Genomic DNA, 24821 nt, shown 5'->3' on the forward strand with positions numbered 1-24821 from the left:
TCCTAGCTTCAACAGTGCAGTAGTATCTAACTAAACGCTTATGTTCCTAGCTTCAACAGTGCAGTAGTATCTAACTAAATGCTTATGTTCCTAGCTTCAACAGTGCAGTAGTATCTAACTAAACGCTTATGTTCCTAGCTTCAACAGTGCAGTAGTATCTAACTAAACGCTTATGTTCCTAGCTTCAACAGTGCAGTAGTATCTAACTAAACGCTTATGTTCCTAGCTTCAACAGTGCAGTAGTATCTAACTAAACGCTTATGTTCCTAGCTTCAACAGTGCAGTAGTATCTAACTAAACGCTTATGTTCCTAGCTTCAACAGTGCAGTAGTATCTAACTAAATGCTTATGTTCCTAGCTTCAACAGTGCAGTAGTATCTAACTAAATGCTTATGTTCCTAGCTTCAACAGTGCAGTAGTATCTAACTAAATGCTTATGTTCCTAGCTTCAACAGTGCAGTAGTATCTAACTAAATGCTTATGTTCCTAGCTTCAACAGTGCAGTAGTATCTAACTAAATGCTTATGTTCCTAGCTTCAACAGTGCAGTAGTATCTAACTAAACGCTTATGTTCCTAGCTTCAACAGTGCAGTAGTATCTAACTAAACGCTTATGTTCCTAGCTTCAACAGTGCAGTAGTATCTAACTAAACGCTTATGTTCCTAGCTTCAACAGTGCAGTAGTATCTAACTAAATGCTTATGTTCCTAGCTTCAACAGTGCAGTAGTATCTAACTAAAAGCTTATGTTCCTAGCTTCAACAGTGCAGTAGTATCTAACTAAATGCTTATGTTCCTAGCTTCAACAGTGCAGTAGTATCTAACTAAATGCTTATGTTCCTAGCTTCAACAGTGCAGTAGTATCTAACTAAATGCTTATGTTCCTAGCTTCAACAGTGCAGTAGTATCTAACTAAATGCTTATGTTCCTAGCTTCAACAGTGCAGTAGTATCTAACTAAATGCTTATGTTCCTAGCTTCAACAGTGCAGTAGTATCTAACTAAATGCTTATGTTCCTAGCTTCAACAGTGCAGTAGTATCTAACTAAATGCTTATGTTCCTAGCTTCAACAGTGCAGTAGTATCTAACTAAATGCTTATGTTCCTAGCTTCAACAGTGCAGTAGTATCTAACTAAATGCTTATGTTCCTAGCTTCAACAGTGCAGTAGTATCTAACTAAATGCTTATGTTCCTAGCTTCAACAGTGCAGTAGTATCTAACTAAATGCTTATGTTCCTAGCTTCAACAGTGCAGTAGTATCTAACTAAATGCTTATGTTCCTAGCTTCAACAGTGCAGTAGTATCTAACTAAATGCTTATGTTCCTAGCTTCAACAGTGCAGTAGTATCTAACTAAATGCTTATGTTCCTAGCTTCAACAGTGCAGTAGTATCTAACTAAATGCTTATGTTCCTAGCTTCAACAGTGCAGTAGTATCTAACTAAATGCTTATGTTCCTAGCTTCAACAGTGCAGTAGTATCTAACTAAATGCTTATGTTCCTAGCTTCAACAGTGCAGTAGTATCTAACTAAATGCTTATGTTCCTAGCTTCAACAGTGCAGTAGTATCTAACTAAATGCTTATGTTCCTAGCTTCAACAGTGCAGTAGTATCTAACTAAATGCTTATGTTCCTAGCTTCAACAGTGCAGTAGTATCTAACTAAATGCTTATGTTCCTAGCTTCAACAGTGCAGTAGTATCTAACTAAATGCTTATGTTCCTAGCTTCAACAGTGCAGTAGTATCTAACTAAATGCTTATGTTCCTAGCTTCAACAGTGCAGTAGTATCTAACTAAATGCTTATGTTCCTAGCTTCAACAGTGCAGTAGTATCTAACTAAATGCTTATGTTCCTAGCTTCAACAGTGCAGTAGTATCTAACTAAATGCTTATGTTCCTAGCTTCAACAGTGCAGTAGTATCTAACTAAATGCTTATGTTCCTAGCTTCAACAGTGCAGTAGTATCTAACTAAATGCTTATGTTCCTAGCTTCAACAGTGCAGTAGTATCTAACTAAATGCTTATGTTCCTAGCTTCAACAGTGCAGTAGTATCTAACTAAATGCTTATGTTCCTAGCTTCAACAGTGCAGTAGTATCTAACTAAACGCTTATGTTCCTAGCTTCAACAGTGCAGTAGTATCTAACTAAACGCTTATGTTCCTAGCTTCAACAGTGCAGTAGTATCTAACTAAACGCTTATGTTCCTAGCTTCAACAGTGCAGTAGTATCTAACTAAATGCTTATGTTCCTAGCTTCAACAGTGCAGTAGTATCTAACTAAATGCTTATGTTCCTAGCTTCAACAGTGCAGTAGTATCTAACTAAATGCTTATGTTCCTAGCTTCAACAGTGCAGTAGTCTCTAACTAAATGCTTATGTTCCTAGCTTCAACAGTGCAGTAGTATCTAACAATATACGCAAATCCCAAAAAATAAAGAGAACGGAATTAAGAAATATTAGAACAAGCAATGTCATAATCCCGAATATAAATATGTATATGATGGTGTGTATAGACATTATGGACATCTTTCATGTCATGTTCCTGCCTAAAAAGAAGTGAATATCAGAATGTGTTGTTAACCATTTTATCAAGGTGTTCAATGGATCTGTGGATCTCTCCTTGAGCCTCATCATAGTAGGTGTAACGGAACCGTTGGCCTGTGGGGAGGAGGGAAAGATATTAACCCTTAATCATACATTTACATTACTAATTGTGTATAAAATGGGAAATTACAAGGTTGTTAAATGTTGACCTCTAAAACAGCAATTACTAATGTCGTTTTATAATTTTAGGAACCCTTGAAAAATATACTCTACCAGGTGGTTGAGTTGCCCATTAAAGGAATTATATTTAGTCAAAGCTAGCTATTATGGACAATGGATAAATATTGTTATGGGATTGTTTTATCTGTCATATCCATATTAGTATTTCCTGTCTGCCTGTTATCTTCAATATCTTTCACAATATTATTATTCAATACATGTAATTTTACTTGTACTAAGCATATAAACTGTAAATGCATTCATTTACATATACAGTGAGCTCCAAAAGTATTGGGACAGTGACATTAGTTGTTTTGGCTCGGTAGTCCAGCACTTTGGATTTGAAATGATACAGGTTAAAGTGCAGACTGTCAGCTTTAATGAGAGGGTATTTTCATCCATATCGGGTGAACCGTTTAGAAATTACAGCACTTTTTGTACATAGTCCTGTGACTCTACAAATTTGTTGGATGCATTTGCGTTTTGTTTTGGTTGTGTTGCAGATTATTTTGTGCCCAATAGAAATGAACGGTAAATAATATATTGTCACTTTTATTGTAAATAAGAATAGAATACGTTTCTAAACACTTCTACATTAATGTGATGCTACCATGGTTACGGATAATCCTGAATGAATCGTGAATAATAATAATAATAATGAGCGAGAAAGTTAGATGCACAAATATCATATCCCCCAACAATGCTAACCTCTGTTGTTATTGTAATGGTGAGAGGTTACATGTCTTGGAAGTATGACATTTGTTTGTAATTTTCTCACTCATCATTTAACTAGGCCCATCTTCCATTATAAGCAACTGAAGCACAACATTTATTAATGTATAATTTTTTTGATGATAAAAAAAATAAAAATCTATGAAAATTAGAATACAAAATGAGTTTACCCTAATTGGGCAACTCAACCGGCTGGTTGTGTTTGCGATGCACCATCACACTTTAAGTCATGCAAATAACAATTATTTATGGCCTATACTGAGGCTAAAAAAAAAAAAAAAAACATTGATATTTTTTGGGGTGTGTGACAGGAAAAGGATGAAGTCAGACCAACCCTGAAGGAGAGGTTTGTCAAGGACACTGAACCACTGGTTCTATATTTACAACCCCTTTCACACAATAGTCCAGAACAAAACTGTGCTGGCTTTTCTTTTCACATGGTCTTTCCAGCACGGTTCCAGCAACTACGGTGGACGGATGTATAACCAGACTAGCTCAACTCAGTAGCGTGAACAGGTTATAATATTGATCCCTACCAGTCCTTCCCAGTACGTACCCCAGTGGCAGAAGTCAGAGGAGATGATGAACAAGTTGGAGGGATCAGCCAGATACCTGCTGAGCAGTTTCCCATAGTCCTGTTCTTTAGACTCACTGAGGGCTCCCACCAGCACCGGGACAATGCTGAGCTCATCTTTATGACTGTAGTAGGAGAGGGAGACAGTTACCTGACCAAGATGGTAGAAGCCTTTACAGGGACTGAACACTTGTAAACCAACCTGATAAAAGGTTTGTGTGTGTTTATTAAACCAACCTAATAAAAGGTGTGTGTTTATTAAACCAACCTGATAAAAGGTTTGTGTGTGTTTATTAAACCAACCTGATAAAAGGTGTGTGTTTATTAAACCAACCTGATAAAAGGTGTGTGTTTATTAAACCAACCTGATAAAAGGTTTGTGTGTGTTTATTAAACCAACCTGATAAAAGGTTGTGTGTGTTTATTAAACCAACCTGATAAAAGGTTTGTGTGTGTTTATTAAACCAACATGATAAAAGGTGTGTGTTTATTAAACCAACCTGATAAAAGGTGTGTGTGTGTTTATTAAACCAACATGATAAAAGGTGTGTGTTTATTAAACCAACCTGATAAAAGGTTTGTGTGTGTTTATTAAACCAACCTGATAAAAGGTTTGTGTGTGTTTATTAAACCAACCTGATAAAAGGTGTGTGTTTATTAAACCAACATGATAAAAGGTGTGTGTTTATTAAACCAACCTGATAAAAGGTTTGTGTGTGTTTATTAAACCAACATGATAAAAGGTGTGTGTTTATTAAACCAACATGATAAAAGGTGTGTGTTTATTAAACCAACATGATAAAAGGTGTGTGTTTATTAAACCAACCTGATAAAAGGTTTGTGTGTGTTTATTAAACCAACCTGATAAAAGGTGTGTGTTTATTAAACCAACATGATAAAAGGTGTGTGTTTATTAAACCAACATGATAAAAGGTGTGTGTTTATTAAACCAACATGATAAAAGGTGTGTGTTTATTAAACCAACATGATAAAAGGTGTGTGTTTATTAAACCAACATGATAAAAGGTGTGTTTATTAAACCAACCTGATAAAAGGTGTGTGTTTATTAAACCAACATGATAAAAGGTGTGTGTTTATTAAACCAACATGATAAAAGGTGTGTTATTAAACCAACCTGATAAAAGGTGTGTGTTTATTAAACCAACCTGATAAAAGGTGTGTGTTCATTAAACCAACCTGATAAAAGGTGTGTGTTTATTAAACCAACATGATAAAAGGTGTGTTTATTAAACCAACCTGATAAAAGGTGTGTGTTTATTAAACCAACATGATAAAAGGTGTGTGTTTATTAAACCAACATGATAAAAGGTGTGTTTATTAAACCAACCTGATAAAAGGTGTGTGTTTATTAAACCAACCTGATAAAAGGTGTGTGTTCATTAAACCAACCTGATAAAAGGTGTGTGTTTATTAAACCAACATGATAAAAGGTGTGTTTATTAAACCAACCTGATAAAAGGTGTGTGTTTATTAAACCAACATGATAAAAGGTGTGTGTTTATTAAACCAACATGATAAAAGGTGTGTGTTTATTAAACCAACCTGATAAAAGGTGTGTTTATTAAACCAACCTGATAAAAGGTTTGTGTGTGTTTATTAAACCAACCTGATAAAAGGTGTGTGTTTATTAAACCAACCTGATAAAAGGTGTGTGTTTATTAAACCAACCTGATAAAAGGTGTGTGTTTATTAAACCAACATGATAAAAGGTGTGTGTTTATTAAACCAACCTGATAAAAGGTTTGTGTGTGTTTATTAAACCAACCTGATAAAAGGTTTGTGTGTGTTTATTAAACCAACCTGATAAAAGGTGTGTGTTTATTAAACCAACATGATAAAAGGTGTGTGTTTATTAAACCAACATGATAAAAGGTGTGTGTTTATTAAACCAACATGATAAAAGGTGTGTTTATTAAACCAACCTGATAAAAGGTGTGTGTTTATTAAACCAACCTGATAAAAGGTGTGTGTTTATTAAACCAACCTGATAAAAGGTTTGTGTGTTTATTAAACCCCAACCTGATAAAAGGTGTGTGTTTATTAAACCCCAACCTGATAAAAGGTGTGTGTTTACTAAACCAACCTGATAAAAGGTGTGTGTTTATTAAACCCCAACCTGATAAAAGGTGTGTGTTTATTAAACCAACCTGATAAAAGGTGTGTGTTTATTAAACCAACCTGATAAAAGGTGTGTGTTTATTAAACCCCAACCTGATAAAAGGTGTGTGTTTATTAAACCCCAACCTGATAAAAGGTGTGTGTTTATTAAACCAACCTGATAAAAGGTGTGTGTTTATTAAACCCCAACCTGATAAAAGGTGTGTGTTTATTAAACCCCAACCTGATAAAAGGTGTGTGTTTATTAAACCCCAACCTGATAAAAGGTGTGTGTTTATTAAACCCCAACCTGATAAAAGGTGTGTGTTTATTGAGTGGGTCCATTCATTAGCATGCAGGCTTTACTTCGATTCGATTTTAGATTTATTAGGATCTCCATTAGCCGACGCCAAATGGCAACAGCTACTCTGACTGGGGTCCGACACAGTAAACAACCAATCATTAGTAAACAACCAATCATTAGTAAACAACCAATCATAAACCATAGCAATGACGCAAACCATCCTGGGGCTGGGGGGAGAGAGAACTTCACAAACTGTAAAGGCAAACCAGTCATTAATGACCCACAGCTCTCCTCCATTTGTCATGAATTCCCTGCTGGCTCCCATCACCAGGCAAACAGGCCTAGAGTCTATGAATTACTGTACACTCCACTGATGGATGGCTTTGTGATGAATGAAGCAGGCAACCCTGACAGACTGAAGTGTGTTCCTCTGTCTTACCTCTCCATGGCTTTAGCAGTGTAAGGCAGGTGCATTTCAATGCTGTGCTCATCCTCGTCTGTCTGAAGACTCATCCTCTCAAACATCCCAGTCTTCCAGAGGTCAGCATAGACTAGAGAGAGAGAGAGAGGTGAGGATTCAATATGCACATTATTCCTGGTGAAGTGAGGCTTGAATTAGCATATGACTGCGAGTCATTCGTTCAGACGCACTGATAGGTGTTTGGCAGCGTCAGTGAGAATGCCTAGTTTCCAGTATCAATCAGATGGTTGGTCCCCTGAGGACATTTAAGGTTTTTCTTTGTGTCAAGCTTCACAGTTTAAAAAAGGCACAATAAACACTGATTAGGGTTGTGACGGTCATGGAATTTTGGATTGGCCAGCCAAATGGCCACGGTCTCCGTAATAACTTGAATAATAATAATAATAATAAGGAACATTTTCTCCTCTCCTTCGCTCCGGACTGCATGTGCTGCCATAGAGGGAGGAGAGAACGGGCGTCCCCATTCAACTCAATGATGGCATAATGGGTGGACCGAGGCCCTTGTGAGTGTACCCATAGGAGCAAAGCAGGAAGTAAAAGCAGGAAGTGTACCCATCAATCTGTGCTGTGATTGGTTGATTCAGTTCACCTGACATTACAAAAAAATACATTTAAATTGCATGAGCCACATCAGTTAACATGATTCGAATCAACATTCTATACTGAACAAATATAAAACGCAACATGTAAAGTGTTGGTCCCATGTTTCATGAGCTGAAATAAAAGATCGCAGAAATGTTCAATACACACAAAACGCTTATTTCTCTCAAATTTTGTGCACAAATGTGTTTACATCCCTGTTAGTGAGCATTTCTCCTTTGCCAAGATAATCCATCCACCTGACAGGTGTGGCATATCAAGAAGCTGATTAAACAGCATGATCATTACACAGGTGCACCTTGTGCAGGGGACAAAAGGCCTCTAAAATGTGCAGTTTGGTCACACAACACAATGCCACAGATATCTCAAGTTTTGAGGGAATGTGCACTTGGCATGTTGACTGCAGGAATGTCCACCAGACATGTCACCAATTGAGCATGTTTGGGATGCTCTGGATCGATGTGTACGACAGCGTGTTCCAGTTCCTGCCAATATTCAGCAACTTCGCACAGCAATTGAAGAGGAGTGGGACAACATTTCACAGGCCACAATCAACAGCCTGATCAAGTATGTGAAGGAGATGTGTCGTACTGCATGAGGCAAATGGTGGTCACACCAGATACTGACTGGTTTTCTGATCCACGCCCCTACTTTAAAAAAAAAAAAAAGGATTTCTGTGACCAACAGATGCATATCTGTATTCCCAGTCAAATCCATAGATTAGGGCCAAATGAATTTATTTAAATGATTTCCTTATATGAACTGTAACTCAGTAAAATCTTTGAAATTGTTGCATGTTGCTTTTATATTTTTGTTCAGTGTACATTACCATGGAAATGATTGCATCACAAAACCAGGCAACCATTGAGTGTACCCATTGAAGCACATTATGTTCCATTCCATGTCTGAAATGTGCTGTATAAATAAAGCTTGATTTCACCATTCTAATTGCCAGGGTTAGAGGTTCCAAGCCTGTTCTATTCATTATGTGTGCTGCTACTGCACTGCGTTGCCTAGGAAACCGAAAACTAGTTTGTTAGTTCCCTTGAGTTCAAAAAGGCTAACCACCCGAATCTGAACCGTCGACCGTGCCCTAGGGCATGTGGTTTCAGGACTGTCCTGTTGTCCTGTTGCCTGGGGGTGGAAACACGCAGACCAGTTATGAATAGGGGTGTAACGGTACACGGTATTCGTAACGAACTGTTCGGTACAGGGACGTCGGTTCGGTCCGCAATGCGGGTGGTCAAAAAGTTAATAGTATGTTCTCCACTGCTCAACAGTTAGGCTACCATTTAATAATCTGAATGGAGGTGTTATTTAACTGTAGGACAGGAAGAAAGCTCATGAACTCAATTAGCTGGCTGGCAAACTATCTTAGCCAACTAGCTTCTTTCGGTTTGATGCAGTCAAGACAGGTACTAGGTAATCCTACTGGATGATAAATAACCAAGCTATGACAAGCTAGACGTTAGTCGGCTAGACGTTAGTCTACTAGCGCAAGTCGGCTTGGTTGGTTGTTTCCTCTCCCACACACCTCAAGGCCCCTCCTCCGCCTGCTCTCCCTCGCTCTGCATTAGCTCTGGTTAATAAAGTAGCTTACAGATTTACTTTTCTGCTGCTTCCCTCACTCGGATCCGACTACGTCTATACGGAACTGGTCGTCCTCGGGCCCTGTTCGGAAAGGGTCTCTATATTGAAACATTTATTTACGTATATTTGTCCGGCTGGGAACGCCCCAGGTCCATTTCGGAACGGGTCCAGCTTCTTAGATCTCTTCTTGAGGCCCGCCATGACAACCCCCGTCACAACAGACGACGCCAGGAACACTGTGAATGTCGTCACAGAAACTGGACTTGGGCCCGGAATAAGGTGCTTTTTAATTTAGCGTATTTTGCCGAATGAACAAAAATGAACTACAGTAAATGTCGGAATGTCTTTTTCCCGCTGTACCGTAACCGTGACCCGTTTGGTGAACCGTTACACCCCTAGTTAATTAACTACTGTTCCCTGAAGGAGGATATAACATATTTTGGCCAGCGCTGTCAGCAGGGTTTGGGCTCGCTGAAGAGCGGTACTGAATTGAGGAAATGGATGCGAGCCCCACTATTATAGCCAGGAAGGCGGGGCATCAGAGGGAGGACTCACGTCCATTGGCCCGTTGGGCGTGATTTCAGTTTGCTTCAGGTGAATAGGTTTGGTCGTTGACTCCCCATAGTATGTTATACCTCGTTCCCTCCTTCAGGGAACAGTAGTTATATGCATACGTTTCTTGTTTTAGCAAGGCGCAACAACGTTTCATCACGTTGCCGCAGAAACAGACTCAACTGCACGATTGCCCGTCCGTCCCGTCTTGAGTCAGCTGCTCATAAAAAAATAATCATAAATGTAACGGTTATGGCGGTTATTTTATTTTTCATCACGGCCTTCATCCATAACCGTCGGTTACACGGTAATTGTGCCAGCCGTAACACTGACACATAAAAACTAGGATCTTTACCTTAGGAAATGCTAACTAGAAATGATCAATACCCTTCTGGTTAATCCTGAGGGGTTTTATAACCTTCAGCAGAGGACAGGGAACAGTGTACCTGGGTGTGTACATACCCTTCAGCAGAGGGCAGGGAACAGTGTACCTGGGTGTGTACATACCCTTCAGCAGAGGACAGGGAACAGTGTACCTGGGTGTGTACATACCCTTCTGGTCAATCCGGAGGTCGTAGAGAGGGGTTTTATAAACCTCAGCAGAGGAGAGGGCACAGCGGGACAGAGGAACGTGGTGAGACGGACCCAGGATGAACACCCTGCGACTACAGGGGGGAAAGAGAGGACTCAGTCACCTCACTGACCTCAGTAGGACTCTGACTCACAGCTCAGTCATCTTGGACCAGTCATCTTGGACCAGTCATCTTGGACCAGTCATCATGGACCAGTCATCTTGGACCAGTCATCATGGACCAGTCATCTTGGACCAGTCATCTTGGACCAGTCATCTTGGACCAGTCATCAGGCCATTAGTAGCCTTGGCTGCCCAGGCTTCGCTCATGTTGTTCCAAGATGAGGCCGTGAAAGCGGCTAGGCCAATACCGCTAACTACTGTCTGTCTGAGCGGCTAGGCCAATACCGCTAACTACTGTCTGTCTGAGCGGCTAGGCCAATACCGCTAACTACTGTCTGTCTGAGCGGCTAGGCCAATACCGCTAACTACTGTCTGTCTGAGCGGCTAGGCCAATACCGCTAACTACTGTCTGTCTGAGCGGCTAGGCCAATACCGCTAACTACTGTCTGTCTGAGCGGCTAGGCCAATACCGCTAACTACTGTCTGTCTGAGCGGCTAGGCCAATACCGCTAACTACTGTCTGTCTGAGCGGCTAGGCCAATACCGCTAACTACTGTCTGTCTGAGCGGCTAGGCCAATACCGCTAACTACTGTCTGTCTGAGCGGCTAGGCCAATACCGCTAACTACTGTCTGTCTGAGCGGCTAGGCCAATACCGCTAACTACTGTCTGTCTGAGCGGCTAGGCCAATAACGCTAACTACTGTCTGTCTGAGCGGCTAGGCCAATACCGCTAACTACTGTCTGTCTGAGCGGCTAGGCCAATACCGCTAACTACTGTCTGTCTGAGCGGCTAGGCCAATACCGCTAACTACTGTCTGTCTGAGCGGCTAGGCCAATACCGCTAACTACTGTCTGTCTGAGCGGCTAGGCCAATACCGCTAACTACTGTCTGTCTGAGCGGCTAGGCCAATACCGCTAACTACTGTCTGTCTGAGCGGCTAGGCCAATACCGCTAACTACTGTCTGTCTGAGCGGCTAGGCCAATACTGCTAACTACTGTCTGTCTGAGCGGCTAGGCCAATACCGCTAACTACTGTCTGTCTGAGCGGCTAGGCCAATACCGCTAACTACTGTCTGTCTGAGCGGCTAGGCCAATACCGCTAACTACTGTCTGTCTGAGCGGCTAGGCCAATACCGCTAACTACTGTCTGTCTGAGCGGCTAGGCCAATACTGCTAACTACTGTCTGTCTGAGCGGCTAGGCAAATACTGCTAACTACTGTCTGTCTGAGCGGCTAGGCCAATACTGCTAACTACTGTCTGAGGTAACTAAGGGCTGATAGCTCCTTCAGGGTGAAACAGGGCAGTCTAAGGTTTGATAAGGAGGGAAAATGTAAAAAATGCATTTCAAAACATCTCATTTCAATTTGATGATAGTTAATTGTCCATGAAAATTAATTTTGCTACAAAATGTGTTTTTATTTAGAAAATTGACTGAACATGGTTAAATTTAGACTTACGTGACAGAAGGGTCTATCTGTTTGTATGCGTGTGCAGAACAAGCGCCACAGTAGGTATATCCTGCATGCCTGAAAACACAGAGGACACCGTTACACAGACCCCCCACTGCCCCCTATCACCACATAGACCCCCCACTGCCCCCTATCACCACATAGACCCCCCACTGCCCCCTATCACCACATAGACCCCCCACTGCCCCCTAGCACCACATAGACCCCCCACTGCCCCCTATCACCACATAGACCCCCCAGCACCACATAGACCCCCCACTGCCCCCTATCACCACATAGACACCCCACTGCCCCCTAGCACCACATAGACCCCCCACTGCCCCCTATCACCACATAGACCCCCCACTGCCCCCTATCACCACATGTACATTACAGTCATTCATATGCTGTTATCATATCATATTTAGAATGACTTCTGATGACAAGATGAGGCCTTTTTTAACGACCGTTATCAGAAACAACGACCAGTGGTGCTTACGGTGCTATGATTGCTCTAGCTGGTGTGACAGTGGACTGGGCTTGAGACAACCAACCTTCTAGTTGTGTATTCAGCTGGGAGCCTGTAGAACGGGAAGAGGGGGAAGAACACTATTAATGAATATCAAACTGCTGAACCCAATGGCTCTTACACGCATCATTAACTGCTATAGAGAGAGTCAGACGTTTTAAGTTCCTCGGCATCCACATCACCGAGGACTCGACATGGACCAACACCGTCACTCGTCAAAACAGCGTCTCTGCTTCCTTGGGGGCGGCTGAGGTTCGGCATGCTACCCCAGGTCCTCTCCAAATACTAGCGCAGCACCGTTGAGAGCATCGTCGCCAGTTGCATCACGGCCTGGTGCAGGAACTGCTCTGTCCACGACCGCAAGGCCCTCCAGCGGATGGTGAAGATGGCCCAGGACATCACTGGGACCGTGCTCCCACCCATCCAGGACATCACTGGGACCGTGCTCCCACCCATCCAGGACATCACTGGGACCGTGCTCCCACCCATCCAGGACATCACTGGGACCGTGCTCCCACCCATCCAGGACATCACTGGGACCGTGCTCCCACCCATCCAGGACATCACTGGGACCGTGCTCCCACCCATCCAGGACATCACTGGGACCGTGCTCCCACCCATCCAGGACATCACTGGGACCGTGCTCCCACCCATGCAGGACATCTATTCGAAACGGTGCCAAAGGAAGGCCCGCAGTATCATCAAGGACCCCACACACCTCAGCCACGAGCTGTTCACTGCCTTACCGTCAGGCAGGCAGGCAGGAAGCAACTCACCTTAGTACACATCACCCCCCCCCCCCCCTTCCCCAAAACATCACCCCCCCCCTTCCCCAAAACATACCACTGCACAATTTAAAACACTTGCCCCCCCAATCCCCCCTTCCCCAAAACATACCACTGCACAATTTAAAAAACACTTGACCCCCAATCCCCCCTTCCCCAAAACATGTGTAAATCTTGGACTATAAATGGTTCCTTCCTGTATTATACTGATGCTAAAATGTCTATTCTATTCTACTGAGACATTCACTTTATGTTCGTGTTCATATCTTTTATTATTTCTTATTGTTGTTGCATTGTGGAGAAGGAACCTGCAGCCAGCATTTGGTTGGATGGTGTATACCACGTGTCTCCTGTACATACAACTAGTAAAACCAAACACATTAGGTTGGAGTCTGTTTGTGCCATAATGCTAGTCCTTGTCATGCTAAACATTGTCTGGCATGGCAAGGAGTTGACATGACAGCACAGAATGATCTGGGACAAGGCTAATCAGAAGCTCATGTCTCAGACTGACTGAATCTGTATGCAGCAGCTCGCTGGCTTACTGACTGAATCTGTATGCAGCAGCTCGCTGGCTTACTGACTGAATCTGTATGCAGCAGCTCGCTGGCTTACTGACTGAATCTGTATGCAGCAGCTCGCTGGCTTACTGACTGAATCTGTATGCACCGATAGTGAACGACTGAATCTGTATGCAGCAGCTCACTGGCTTACTGACTGAATCTGTATGCAGCAGCTCGCTGGCTTACTGACTGAATCTGTATGCAGCAGCTCGCTGGCTTACTGACTGAATCTGTATGCAGCAGCTCGCTGGCTTACTGACTGAATCTGTATGCAGCAGCTCGCTGGCTTACTGACTGAATCTGTATGCACCGATAGTGAACGACTGAATCTGTATGCAGCAGCTCACTGGCTTACTGACTGAATCTGTATGCAGCAGCTCGCTGGCTTACTGACTGAATCTGTATGCAGCAGCTCGCTGGCTTACTGACTGAATCTGTATGCACCGATAGTGAACGACTGAATCTGTATGCAGCAGCTCACTGGCTTACTGACTGAATCTGTATGCAGCAGCTCGCTGGCTTACTGACTGAATCTGTATGCAGCAGCTCGCTGGCTTACTGACTGAATCTGTATGCACCGATAGTGAACGACTGAATCTGTATGCAGCAGCTCACTGGCTTACTGACTGAATCTGTATGCAGCAGCTCGCTGGCTTACTGACTGAATCTGTATGCAGCAGCTCGCTGGCTTACTGACTGAATCTGTATGCACCGATAGTGAACGACTGAATCTGTATGCAGCAGCTCACTGGCTTACTGACTGAATCTGTATGCAGCAGCTCGCTGGCTTACTGACTGAATCTGTATGCAGCAGCTCGCTGGCTTACTGACTGAATCTGTATGCACCGATAGTGAACGACTGAATCTGTATGCAGCAGCTCACTGGCTTACTGACTGAATCTGTATGCAGCAGCTCGCTGGCTTACTGACTGAATCTGTATGCACCGATAGTGAACGACTGAATCTGTATGCAGCAGCTCACTGGCTTACTGACTGAATCTGTATGCAGCAGCTCGCTGGCTTACTGACTGAATCTGTATGCAGCAGCTCGCTGGCTTACTGACTGAATCTGTATGCACCGATAGTGAACGACTGAATCTGTATGCAGCAGCTCACTGGCTTACTGACTGAATCTGTATGCAGCAGCTCGCTGGCTTACTGACTGAATCTGTATGCAGCAGCTCGCTGGCTTACTGACTGAATCTGTATGCACCGATAGTGAACGACTGAATCTGTATGCAGCAGCTCACTGGCTTACTGAGTGAATCTGTATGCAGCAGCTCGCTGGCTTACTGACTGAATCTGTATGCAGCAGCTCGCTGGCTTACTGACTGAATCTGTATGCAGCAGCTCACTGGCTTACTGACTGAATCTGTATGCAGCAGCTCGCTGGCTTACTGACTGAATCTGTATGCAGCAGCTCACTGGCTTACTGACTGAATCTGTATGCAGCAGCTCGCTGGCTTACTGACTGAATCTGTATGCAGCAGCTCACTGGCTTACTGACTGAATCTGTATGCAGCAGCTCGCTGGCTTACTGGGGTATGAATGCACCGATAGTGAACGACTGAATCTGTATGCAGCAGCTCGCTGGCTTACTGGGGTATGAATGCACCGATAGTGAACAGTGTTTTTCCTTCAATCAATCCAATGCATTGAGCAAAGAGGAGTCAATATTTGTGAAGATAAATAATGAATGTCCTCGTCTGCCTAGACAATGTTTACTAATGAGTTGTGACGCATTAGGACTGCATGTGTGTTTGTGTTTAGGCCTACCATCGATGCACTGCTTAAATTACTTCCTGATGAACTGAAATGAGGACAGACAGAGCTAGCCTATCCCATCCTTCCTGATTTAACTGAAATGAGGACAGACAGAGCTAGCCTATCCCATCCTTCCTGATTTAACTGAAATGAGGACAGACAGAGCTAGCCGATCCCATCCTTCCTGATTTAACTGAAATGAGGACAGACAGAGCTAGCCGATCCCCCCAAAAATGAAATATTATTTAGCTGCTAATGTCGCTATCATAAAGAATTACAAATGCCATGATGATCTGGACGAGACTGCCGAATCAAGGCAAAGGTAAGAATCTCTGGATTAACTATCTATTGTTAGCTAAATTTAGTAATTAATAAATCGGCTACATTTCTTTAAATGCACAACTTTGTGAACTGTCTTGTGCAAGTTTTAAATTGACACAATACCTGTTAGCAAAGGTGTCCTCTAGAGATGACGTGTAGGAGCTTGCAGGGATTTGTAGTTTTTCATCATGTCTACTTAGCATTTTTGAATCTCAGAGTAAATAGAGCCGACTATATTGATAAAAGTCACCTTGTCAGAGAGATTTAGATGGTTATCAAAACATCACGCCAGGGTAAGCCTACACGAAACACAGCCCTTATTTGAAGTGTTTCTAAAATTAATGGTGGACCGCTAGGTTTTATGGGTATTATGACACCTCCACTGTGGGGCTCTATTGTGCGCAACTTTTGACCACAGCACTATTCCCTATATAGAGGAGTGCACTATATAGGGAATAGGGTGCCATTCTCTGGTCTAGAGGAGTGCACTATATAGGGAATAGGGTGCCATTCTCTGGTCTAAAGTAGTGCACTATATAGGGAATAGGGTGCCATTCTCTGGTCTAGAGGAGTGCACTATATAGGGAATAGGGTGCCATTCTCTGGTCTAAAGTAGTGCACTATATAGGGAATAGGGTGCCATTTGGGATGCATGGTGAATTATATCACCTAATCCCACACCAGCAGAGCTCCTGGCACTCTGAGCTTTTGGGAAGCGCTCTGCTGATCACTGGCATTTAAGGCTACTTCCCAAATGGCGCCCTATTCCTTATGTAGAGTACTACCTTCCAGTTAATAGGGCGTTGGTCAAAACTAGTACACTATATAGGGAGCCATTTGGGACGCATGCCTTAGAGAGCACGTCAACCCTTCCCCAATACACACACGTTGACAGGCCCCTGGTTAGAAAGCAGTTTAGGGGTTAAGTGCCTTGCTCAAGGGCACAATGGAGGATTAATGTCCCTTCAACATTACTTTTCTTCCCAATGTGACCCCCGACACATCATTGTCTGTCTGTCTCTTACCGGCTGGCTTCATGAGCCAGCACCTTGGGGTTGACTGGGCTGGAGCAGAGAGATAACAGGGAGAGACAGGTCTGTTCACTGGGCTGGAGCAGAGAGATAACAGGGAGAGACAGGTCTGTTCACTGGGCTGGAGCAGAGAGATAACAGGGAGAGACAGGTCTGTTCACTGGGCTGGAGCAGAGATAACAGGGAGAGACAGGTCTGTTCACTGGGCTGGAGCAGAGAGATAACAGGGAGAGACAGGTCTGTTCACTGGGCTGGAGCAGAGAGATAACAGGGAGAGACAGGTCTGTTCACTGGGCTGGAGCAGAGAGATAACAGGGAGAGACAGGTCTGTTCACTGGGCTGGAGCAGAGAGATAACAGGGAGAGACAGGTCTGTTCACTGGGCTGGAGCAGAGAGATAACAGGGAGAGACAGGTCTGTTCACTGGGCTGGAGCAGAGAGATAACAGGGAGAGACAGGTCTGTTCACTGGGCTGGAGCAGAGAGATAACAGGGAGAGACAGGTCTGTTCGCTGGGCTGGAGCAGAGATAACAGGGAGAGACAGGTCTGTTCACTGGGCTGGAGCAGAGATAACAGGGAGAGACAGGTCTGTTCACTGGGCTGGAGCAGAGAGATAACAGGGAGAGACAGGTCTGTTCACTGGGCTGGAGCAGAGAGATAACAGGGAGAGACAGGTCTGTTCACTGGGCTGGAGCAGAGAGATAACAGGGAGAGACAGGTCTGTTCACTGGGCTGGAGCAGAGATAACAGGGAGAGACAGGTCTGTTCACTGGGCTGGAGCAGAGATAACAGGGAGAGACAGGTCTGTTCGCTGGGCTGGAGCAGAGATAACAGGGAGAGACAGGTCTGTTCACTGGGCTGGAGCAGAGATAACAGGGAGAGACAGGTCTGTTCACTGGGCTGGAGCAGAGAGATAACAGGGAGAGACAGGTCTGTTCACTGGGCTGGAGCAGAGAGATAACAGGGAGAGACAGGTCTGTTCACTGGGCTGGAGCAGAGATAACAGGGAGAGACAGGTCTGTTCGCTGGGCTGGAGCAGAGAGATAACAGGGAGAGACAGGTCTGTTCGCTGGGCTGGAGCAGAGATAACAGGGAGAGACAGGTCTGTTCACTGGGCTGGAGCAGAGAGATAACAGGGAGAGACAGGTCTGTTCACTGGGCTGGAGCAGAGATAACAGGGAGAGACAGGTCTGTTCACTGGGCTGGAGCAGAGAGATAACAGGGAGAGACAGGTCTGTTCACTGAGCTGGAGCAGAGAGATAACAGGGAGAGACAGGTCTGTTCACTGGGCTGGAGCAGAGAGATAACAGGGAGAGACAGGTCTGTTCACTGGGCTGGAGCAGAGAGATAACAGGGAGAGACAGGTCTGTTCACTGGGCTGGAGCAGAGAGATAACAGGGAGAGACAGGTCTGTTCACTGGGCTGGAGCAGAGAGATAACAGGGAGAGACAGGTCTGGGCTGGAGCAGAGAGATAACAGGGAGAGACAGGTCTGTTCACTGGGCTGGAGCAGAGAGATAACAGGGAGAGACAGGTCTGTTCACTGGGCTGGAGCAGAGAGATAACAGGGAGAGACAGGTCTGTTCACTGGGCTGGAGCAGAGAGATAACAGGGAGAGACAGGTCTGTTCACTGGGCTGGAGCAGAGAGATAACAGGGAGAGACAGGTCTGTTCACTGGGCTGGAGCAGAGAGATAACAGGGAGAGACAGGTCTGGGCTGGAGCAGAGAGATAACAGGGAGAGACAGGTCTGTTCACTGGGCTGGAGCAGAGAGATAACAGGGAGAGACAGGTCTGTTCAACACCTTGTGTTTGCGTCCCAAATGCCACCTTCTTCCGTTTAACGGGCCCTCATTTTGACCAGGGACCTAAGGGCCAGAGAATAGGGTGCCATTGGGGAAATAACCTGTGTATCATTGATCAGTATATATGTTGTCCTCCTCACTACAACTGTATGCAAAGCAAACTGACAAGCCTCTAGCTGAGGTTATTAATCAAGCCCATGATTCAGTAAAGGGTAATGTCATTTTGTTGACTGATGAGCTAAAAGATCTCGCTACATCCTCACTGTAAGATATTTTGAACACAGTCATATTCTAACTCACTGAGATTCCTTCACATGTACATGAGAGCAAAATGTATGGAGTGTGATACACACTAGGCCCCTTGGGTTAGGGTTAGCTTCAATGCCAAAAAATAGATATACTTTTGCCTTTAATTTGACAAAAGCTGGATCCCTTCTAGCCACAACCCTAGACTAGTAGCTACATTTGGCTAGTAAGGGACTTAGTAGCAAAGCTTGCTATGCTAAAACAGAAGTCATGTGTGAGATGAGGGATAAGCTAGCTAGCTGGTCCCCAATGCAATTACAGCACTCAATGTGCTGCCTAGACCTACCCAGAGAGCCAGTCCTTTGTTCCAGGCGAGAGGGATTTATATTTTGACCAAACAACCAGGGAGGGCCAGTCAGCTAGCCAGATCACTGACAACTCGCTGCAGAAGTACTTTGGTGGAGTAGGGTAGGCTAGAATGATAAATAGTTGGTGAATCTTTGCTATAATGGTTAACTGACCGTTCACGGAGATGGTTGTCAGTGTTTTGACATAACTGCGGCAGGTAGCTTAGTGGGTAAGAGCGTTGTGCCAGTAACCGAAAGGTCGCTGGTTCTAATCCCCGAGCCAACTAGGTGAAAAATCTGTCGGTGTGCCCTTGAGCAAGGCACTTAACCCCAATTGCTCCTGTAAGTCGCTCTGGATAAGAGCGTCTGCTAAAATGACTAAAAAATGTAAATAACTAGCTAATACTGTCGACAAGGGTTGCTAGCAATAACTACCTAGTTGGCTAGCCATTTCTTCCAATGATCAGGTCAAATAGCCCACCATTTAATCGCCAAACCATTTCCACTGGACGGCCATGGATACAAGTTCTGAGTGAACAAGACATGCATGGACCAAATCCTTGTACGTGTTAGCTAGCTTCTAACGCTTGCTTTTAAAATGACCCAAAAAAATCTGCCTACTCTGCTGTTTGATACAAGAAGTGACAGCTGATGCAAGCTAGGTAGCAGACTGTTGATCTGAGCCATCTGATATAGAACGGCCTGTTGTTTTTTTACCTCACCTCTCTCCTACTCAATTAGCCAGCTAGCCACCCATCTAACGTTCGCTAGTTACTTTTCCGGACAACAGCCCTAAGAGAGACCTGTCTGTAGCTAGCTAGCAAGGTTTGTTAACTAGCTACTACCTCGGACAATAGTCCCATCGAAAGAGAGTTATGTAGCTAGCAAGGTTGGCTAACCCGGTTAGCTACATACCCGGACAGCAACCCAAACATTAGAGGCAGGTCTGCTGCTAGCTATCTTGGTTAGTTAACCCTATTAGGCTAACGTTAACTAGTTAACCCTGGTCTCTGGCCCATTCCCCGGTTCAGTTCTCTACCTGAGGCGGTGTACCAACTGCCAGCGTGACTTGCTTCTCTGCAAACTGTTCGGTTCGACATCTTAGCTCCCGAGTTGCCTATCTTGGTAGGTCGGAACCTTGTCGGGTAGAAAAATAAATAAGAACTCGGGGGAAAACTGACTAAAATGAAACCACCAATAAAAACAAAAGTCGGCTAGACAAAGGAGGAATGCAAAAAAAATATCTAGCTAGCCAGAGAGTCAAGTTATCCAGACAGCTCAATTCAAATGATGAGAAAAGTGTGTTTGATAGCAGGCTACTTCAAAATAAGATCTTAAAAACGATGGCGTTAGTTACGGATGAACAAAAGCTCAATGCAGTTTGTCTGTTGGTTGCCAAAATAGCACTATTGACTTGACTAAAAACTGGTTTGGCGAAATCGGCCTAGCTAGTAGCAACTGTGCATCATAATCGACAAAACTAATATGGCTGGTTTAACATACAGCAGAGATATTAGAGAAAATAGGAGATAGGAATCGTATTGGGCAATGGCTGAGAGACGTAGCTCGCCTCACCCAGCAGACTGGCGACCATTCACGGTGTCATGCCGCGTCACCCGGTTGCTAAAATAATCCTCACGCAATCCCATTTTTTACATTATTTTTTATAAACCTTTATTTAACTAGGCAAGTCAGAGTTAAGAACACATTCTTATCTACAATGAAGGCCTACCAAAAGGCCTCCTGCGGGGACGGGGGCTGGGATTAAAACTAAATAAAATATAGGACAAAACACATCAAGACAATAGAAATGGCGCCGGAGGGGATGGCTGCAGTTTTATGGACTCTTAACCAACCGTGCTATTTTGTTGGTTTTTTCGCATAGTTTGTAACTTATTTTGTACATAATGTTGCTGCTACCTTCTCTTATGACCTAAAGGAGCTTTGGATTGTTATTTTACTGCTGCTCCTTAATTATGTTACTTTTTGTAAATTATTTTGTTGGTATTCTTTCTTAAAACTGCATTGTTGGTTAAGGGCTTGTCAGTAAGCATTTCACTGTAAGGTCTACACCTGCTGTATTCGGCGCATGTGACATAAGATTTGATTTGACACCACAACACTACATAAAGAGAGACCTAAAACAACACCATAGCATGAAATGGTCCACAAACTGAAATGGTCCACCCACGCAGACAGTGTGGTGAAGAAGGCGCAACAGAGCCTCTTCAACCTCAGGAGGCTGAAGAAATTCGGCTTGGCACCTAAAACCCTCACAAACTTTTACAGATGCACAATTGAGAGCATCCTGTCAGGCTGTATCACCACCTGGTATGGCAACTGCACCGTCCGCAACCGCAGGGCTCTCCAGAGGGTGGTGCGGTCTGCCGAACGCATTATCGGGGGCAAACTACCCGCCATCCAGGACACCTACAGCACCCGATGTCACAGGAAGGCCAAAAAGATCATCAAGGACATCAACCACCCGAGCCACTGCCTGTTCACCCCGCTATCATCCAGAAGGTGCATCAAAGCTGGGACCGAGAGAATGAAAAACAGCTTCTATCTCAAGGCCATCAGACTGTTATGAAAAATGTATGCACTCACTAACTGTAAGTCGCTCTGGATAAGAGTGTCTGCTAAATGATGTAAACGTTAAATAGCCATCACTAGCACATTAGAGGCTGCTGCTGCCTATTGAAATCACTGGCCACTTTAAGAAATGGAACACTAGTCACTTTAATAATGTTTACAGTCACTTTAATAATGTTTCCATATCTTGGACTACTCATCTCATATGAATATACTGTATTCTATTCTATAATATTCTACTGTATCTTAGTCCATGCCGCTCTGTCATTGTCATTGCTTGTCCATATATGTATATTTTCTTAAATTCCATTCCTTACTAGTTTTGTGTGTATTGGGTATATGTTGTGAAATTGTTATATATTACTTGTTAGATATTACTGCACTGTCGGAGCTAGAAGCACAAGCATTTCGCTACACCCGCAATAACATCTGCTAAACACGTGTATGTGACAAATACAATTTGATTTGGTAGCAACACAACATGGCAGCAGCACAAAACATGGTACAAACATTATTGGGTACAGACAACAGCACAAAGGGCAGGAAGTTGGAGACAACAATACATCACGCAAAGCAGACACAACTGTCAGTAAGAGTGTCCATGACTGAGTCTTTGAACGAAGAGATGTAGATACAACTGTCCAGTTTGAGTGTTTTTTGCTCAAAGTCAGGGTATAAATCGAGAAACCTTTTCCTTAAAAGTACATGATGTCACGATTCAAAAGCTATACGATATTACGATTTATAATGTTATTGACGAAATTCATGCTAATGTTGGGTTCTTGAGCTGGAGACGAATTGACTTCCATTCACTCCTTGTCCCAGAATCACCCAGAATGCACCGCGCAGCCCATTGACGACATACGATATCAAGGGTGTTTCCCATCTCCTCAAAAGTATCTCTGCATACAGTCACAGCAAAGATTTGGTCACAGGAAGTAACTAGGAAACTCGGCCATTTCCGACATGCTGATTCGTTGAACGCGGCACGTGTAGAACTACAACCAGGCAGCGTGTCGGACATGTCCAAGTTTCCTAGTTCCAACCAGCATGCATCAATGCCTTACGTCCACAGGCAGCGTGTCGGACATGTCCAAGTTTCCTAGTTCCAACCAGCATGCATCAATGCCTTACGTCCACAGGCAGCGTGTCGGACATGTCCAAGTTTCCTAGTTCCAACCAGCAGGCATCAATGCCTTACGTCCACAGGCAGCGTGTCGGACATGTCCAAGTTTCCTAGTTCCAACCAGCAGGCATCAATGCCTTACGTCCACAGGCAGCGTGTCGGACATGTCCAAGTTTCCTAGTTCCAACCAGCAGGCATCAATGCCTTACGTCCACAGGCAGCGTGTCGGACATGTCCAAGTTTCCTAGTTCCAACCAGCAGGCATCAATGCCTTACGTCCACAGGCAGCGTGTCGGACATGTCCAAGTTTCCTAGTTCCAACCAGCAGGCATCAATGCCTTACGTCCACAGGCAGCGTGTCGGACATGTCCAAGTTTCCTAGTTCCAACCAGCAGGCATCAATGCCTTACGTCCACAGGCAGCGTGTCGGACATGTCCAAGTTTCCTAGTTCCAACCAGCAGGCATCAATGCCTTACGTCCACAGGCAGCGTGTCGGACATGTCCAGGTGTCCTAGTTCCAACCAGCATGCATCAATTCCTTGCGTCCACATTGTCGAGGCTGCTAAGGGGCGGCTGCGTGGATTGGCTGCTCGAGGATAATACAGAGGAACGATTCGTTAAAATGTTTTGTAGGCGTGTAGAAAGAGTGGGTATGCCATAGAGGTCTGTGGGATGTGCTGGGTTTGGCTCAGTTCACGCATATATGATATATTTCTTGATTTTCCCTCATGTAAAACTGGAATAGATATGATTATAAAAGCATAGTTATGACGTTTAGAACCGATTCAAAAATAACCCTTTTGCCGTGACATTGTGTATCGCAATGCCGTGACCCGGATTCGAACCGGGGTTGCTGCGGCCACAACGCAGAGTACTAACCACTATACGATCACGGCGAGCTACCAGGGCTTGAGCAAACGTGGGAGATATTCCCATTATAGTACTCGCCTGCACCGAATTTTGATGAAGATGATTGATTGTACTGTAAGGAAATCGTTGTACAAGGCTGATTTTACCCAATGCAAACCGTGCCTTCTTCGGGACAAACTGTGATGAATTTAAGCGAAACCAAGGCTACATGGAATAATCCACGTAAAAGATTTAGGATTGGTCATTTCTGTGACTAGGGTTGCAGCGGCAGAGTTTATGTAAGGTTACCAACACGAACAACAGAAAACCAACAGCTATTTACACCACTGTCAATTCCATGTAGTTTGTTTTGTATTTTTTATAATACTGGACAATGGAAATAAAACCATGTATTTGGTGTTTTATACGCATCAAAGCACTTGATGCGCGTGCATTTTCTCACTAGCAATGATTTAGCTGATAGTTGCTTTATTGAGGAAAGCTTTATTGAGGAAAGCTTTATTGAGGAAAGTTTAATTACAGTGACTGATATGTGGTTGTCGTAAGAATACAGAATCACTCACAGTGTCGCACAAAATATCAGACTTTTGAAGTAAGGCATGTATGTTTAATGTGTTTATATGGGGGAAGAAACACTCTGTAACGTAGTCAATTAGAGAAACAAAAAAATACATGTTTGTTCAACAAAATTGTATCATATATATAAAAAAAGGAATCAGTACACACCAGCTGGTACACTTACAGTATATATATATATATATATTTATACACACTACCAGTCAAAAGTTTGGACACACCTACTCATTCAAAGCTTTTTCTTTATTTTTACTATTTTCTACATTGTAGAATAATAGTGAAGACATAAAAACTATGAAATAACACATATGGAATCATGTAGTAACCAAAAAAGTGTTAAACAAATCAAAATATATTTTAGATTTTAGATTCTTCAAATAGACACCCTTTGTCTTGATGACAGCTTTGCACA

The 24821-nt window shown here is 43.7% G+C and overlaps 1 protein-coding gene across 1 annotated transcript; it reads right to left on the reverse strand.

Annotated features, from left to right (window-relative positions):
* Positions 1–2578: 2578 nt before the first annotated feature.
* LOC311117365 (protein MEMO1) lies at positions 2579–20745 on the reverse strand (the record flags this gene model as incomplete). Its single annotated transcript, XM_084192323.1, has 7 exons — positions 20284–20745; positions 12356–12437; positions 11866–11934; positions 10264–10376; positions 6928–7039; positions 4049–4191; positions 2579–2655 (listed from the first exon to the last, which is right to left on the reverse strand). Coding segments are annotated over exons 1-7 (657 nt in total), but the record flags the coding sequence as incomplete, so codon positions are not given.
* Between the last annotated feature and the right edge of the window lie 4076 nt (positions 20746–24821).

Source organism: Coregonus lavaretus (genome assembly GCF_964263955.1).
Source record: "Coregonus lavaretus genome assembly, contig: HAP1_SCAFFOLD_3092, whole genome shotgun sequence".
NCBI classification, from domain to species: Eukaryota; Metazoa; Chordata; class Actinopteri; order Salmoniformes; family Salmonidae; genus Coregonus; species Coregonus lavaretus.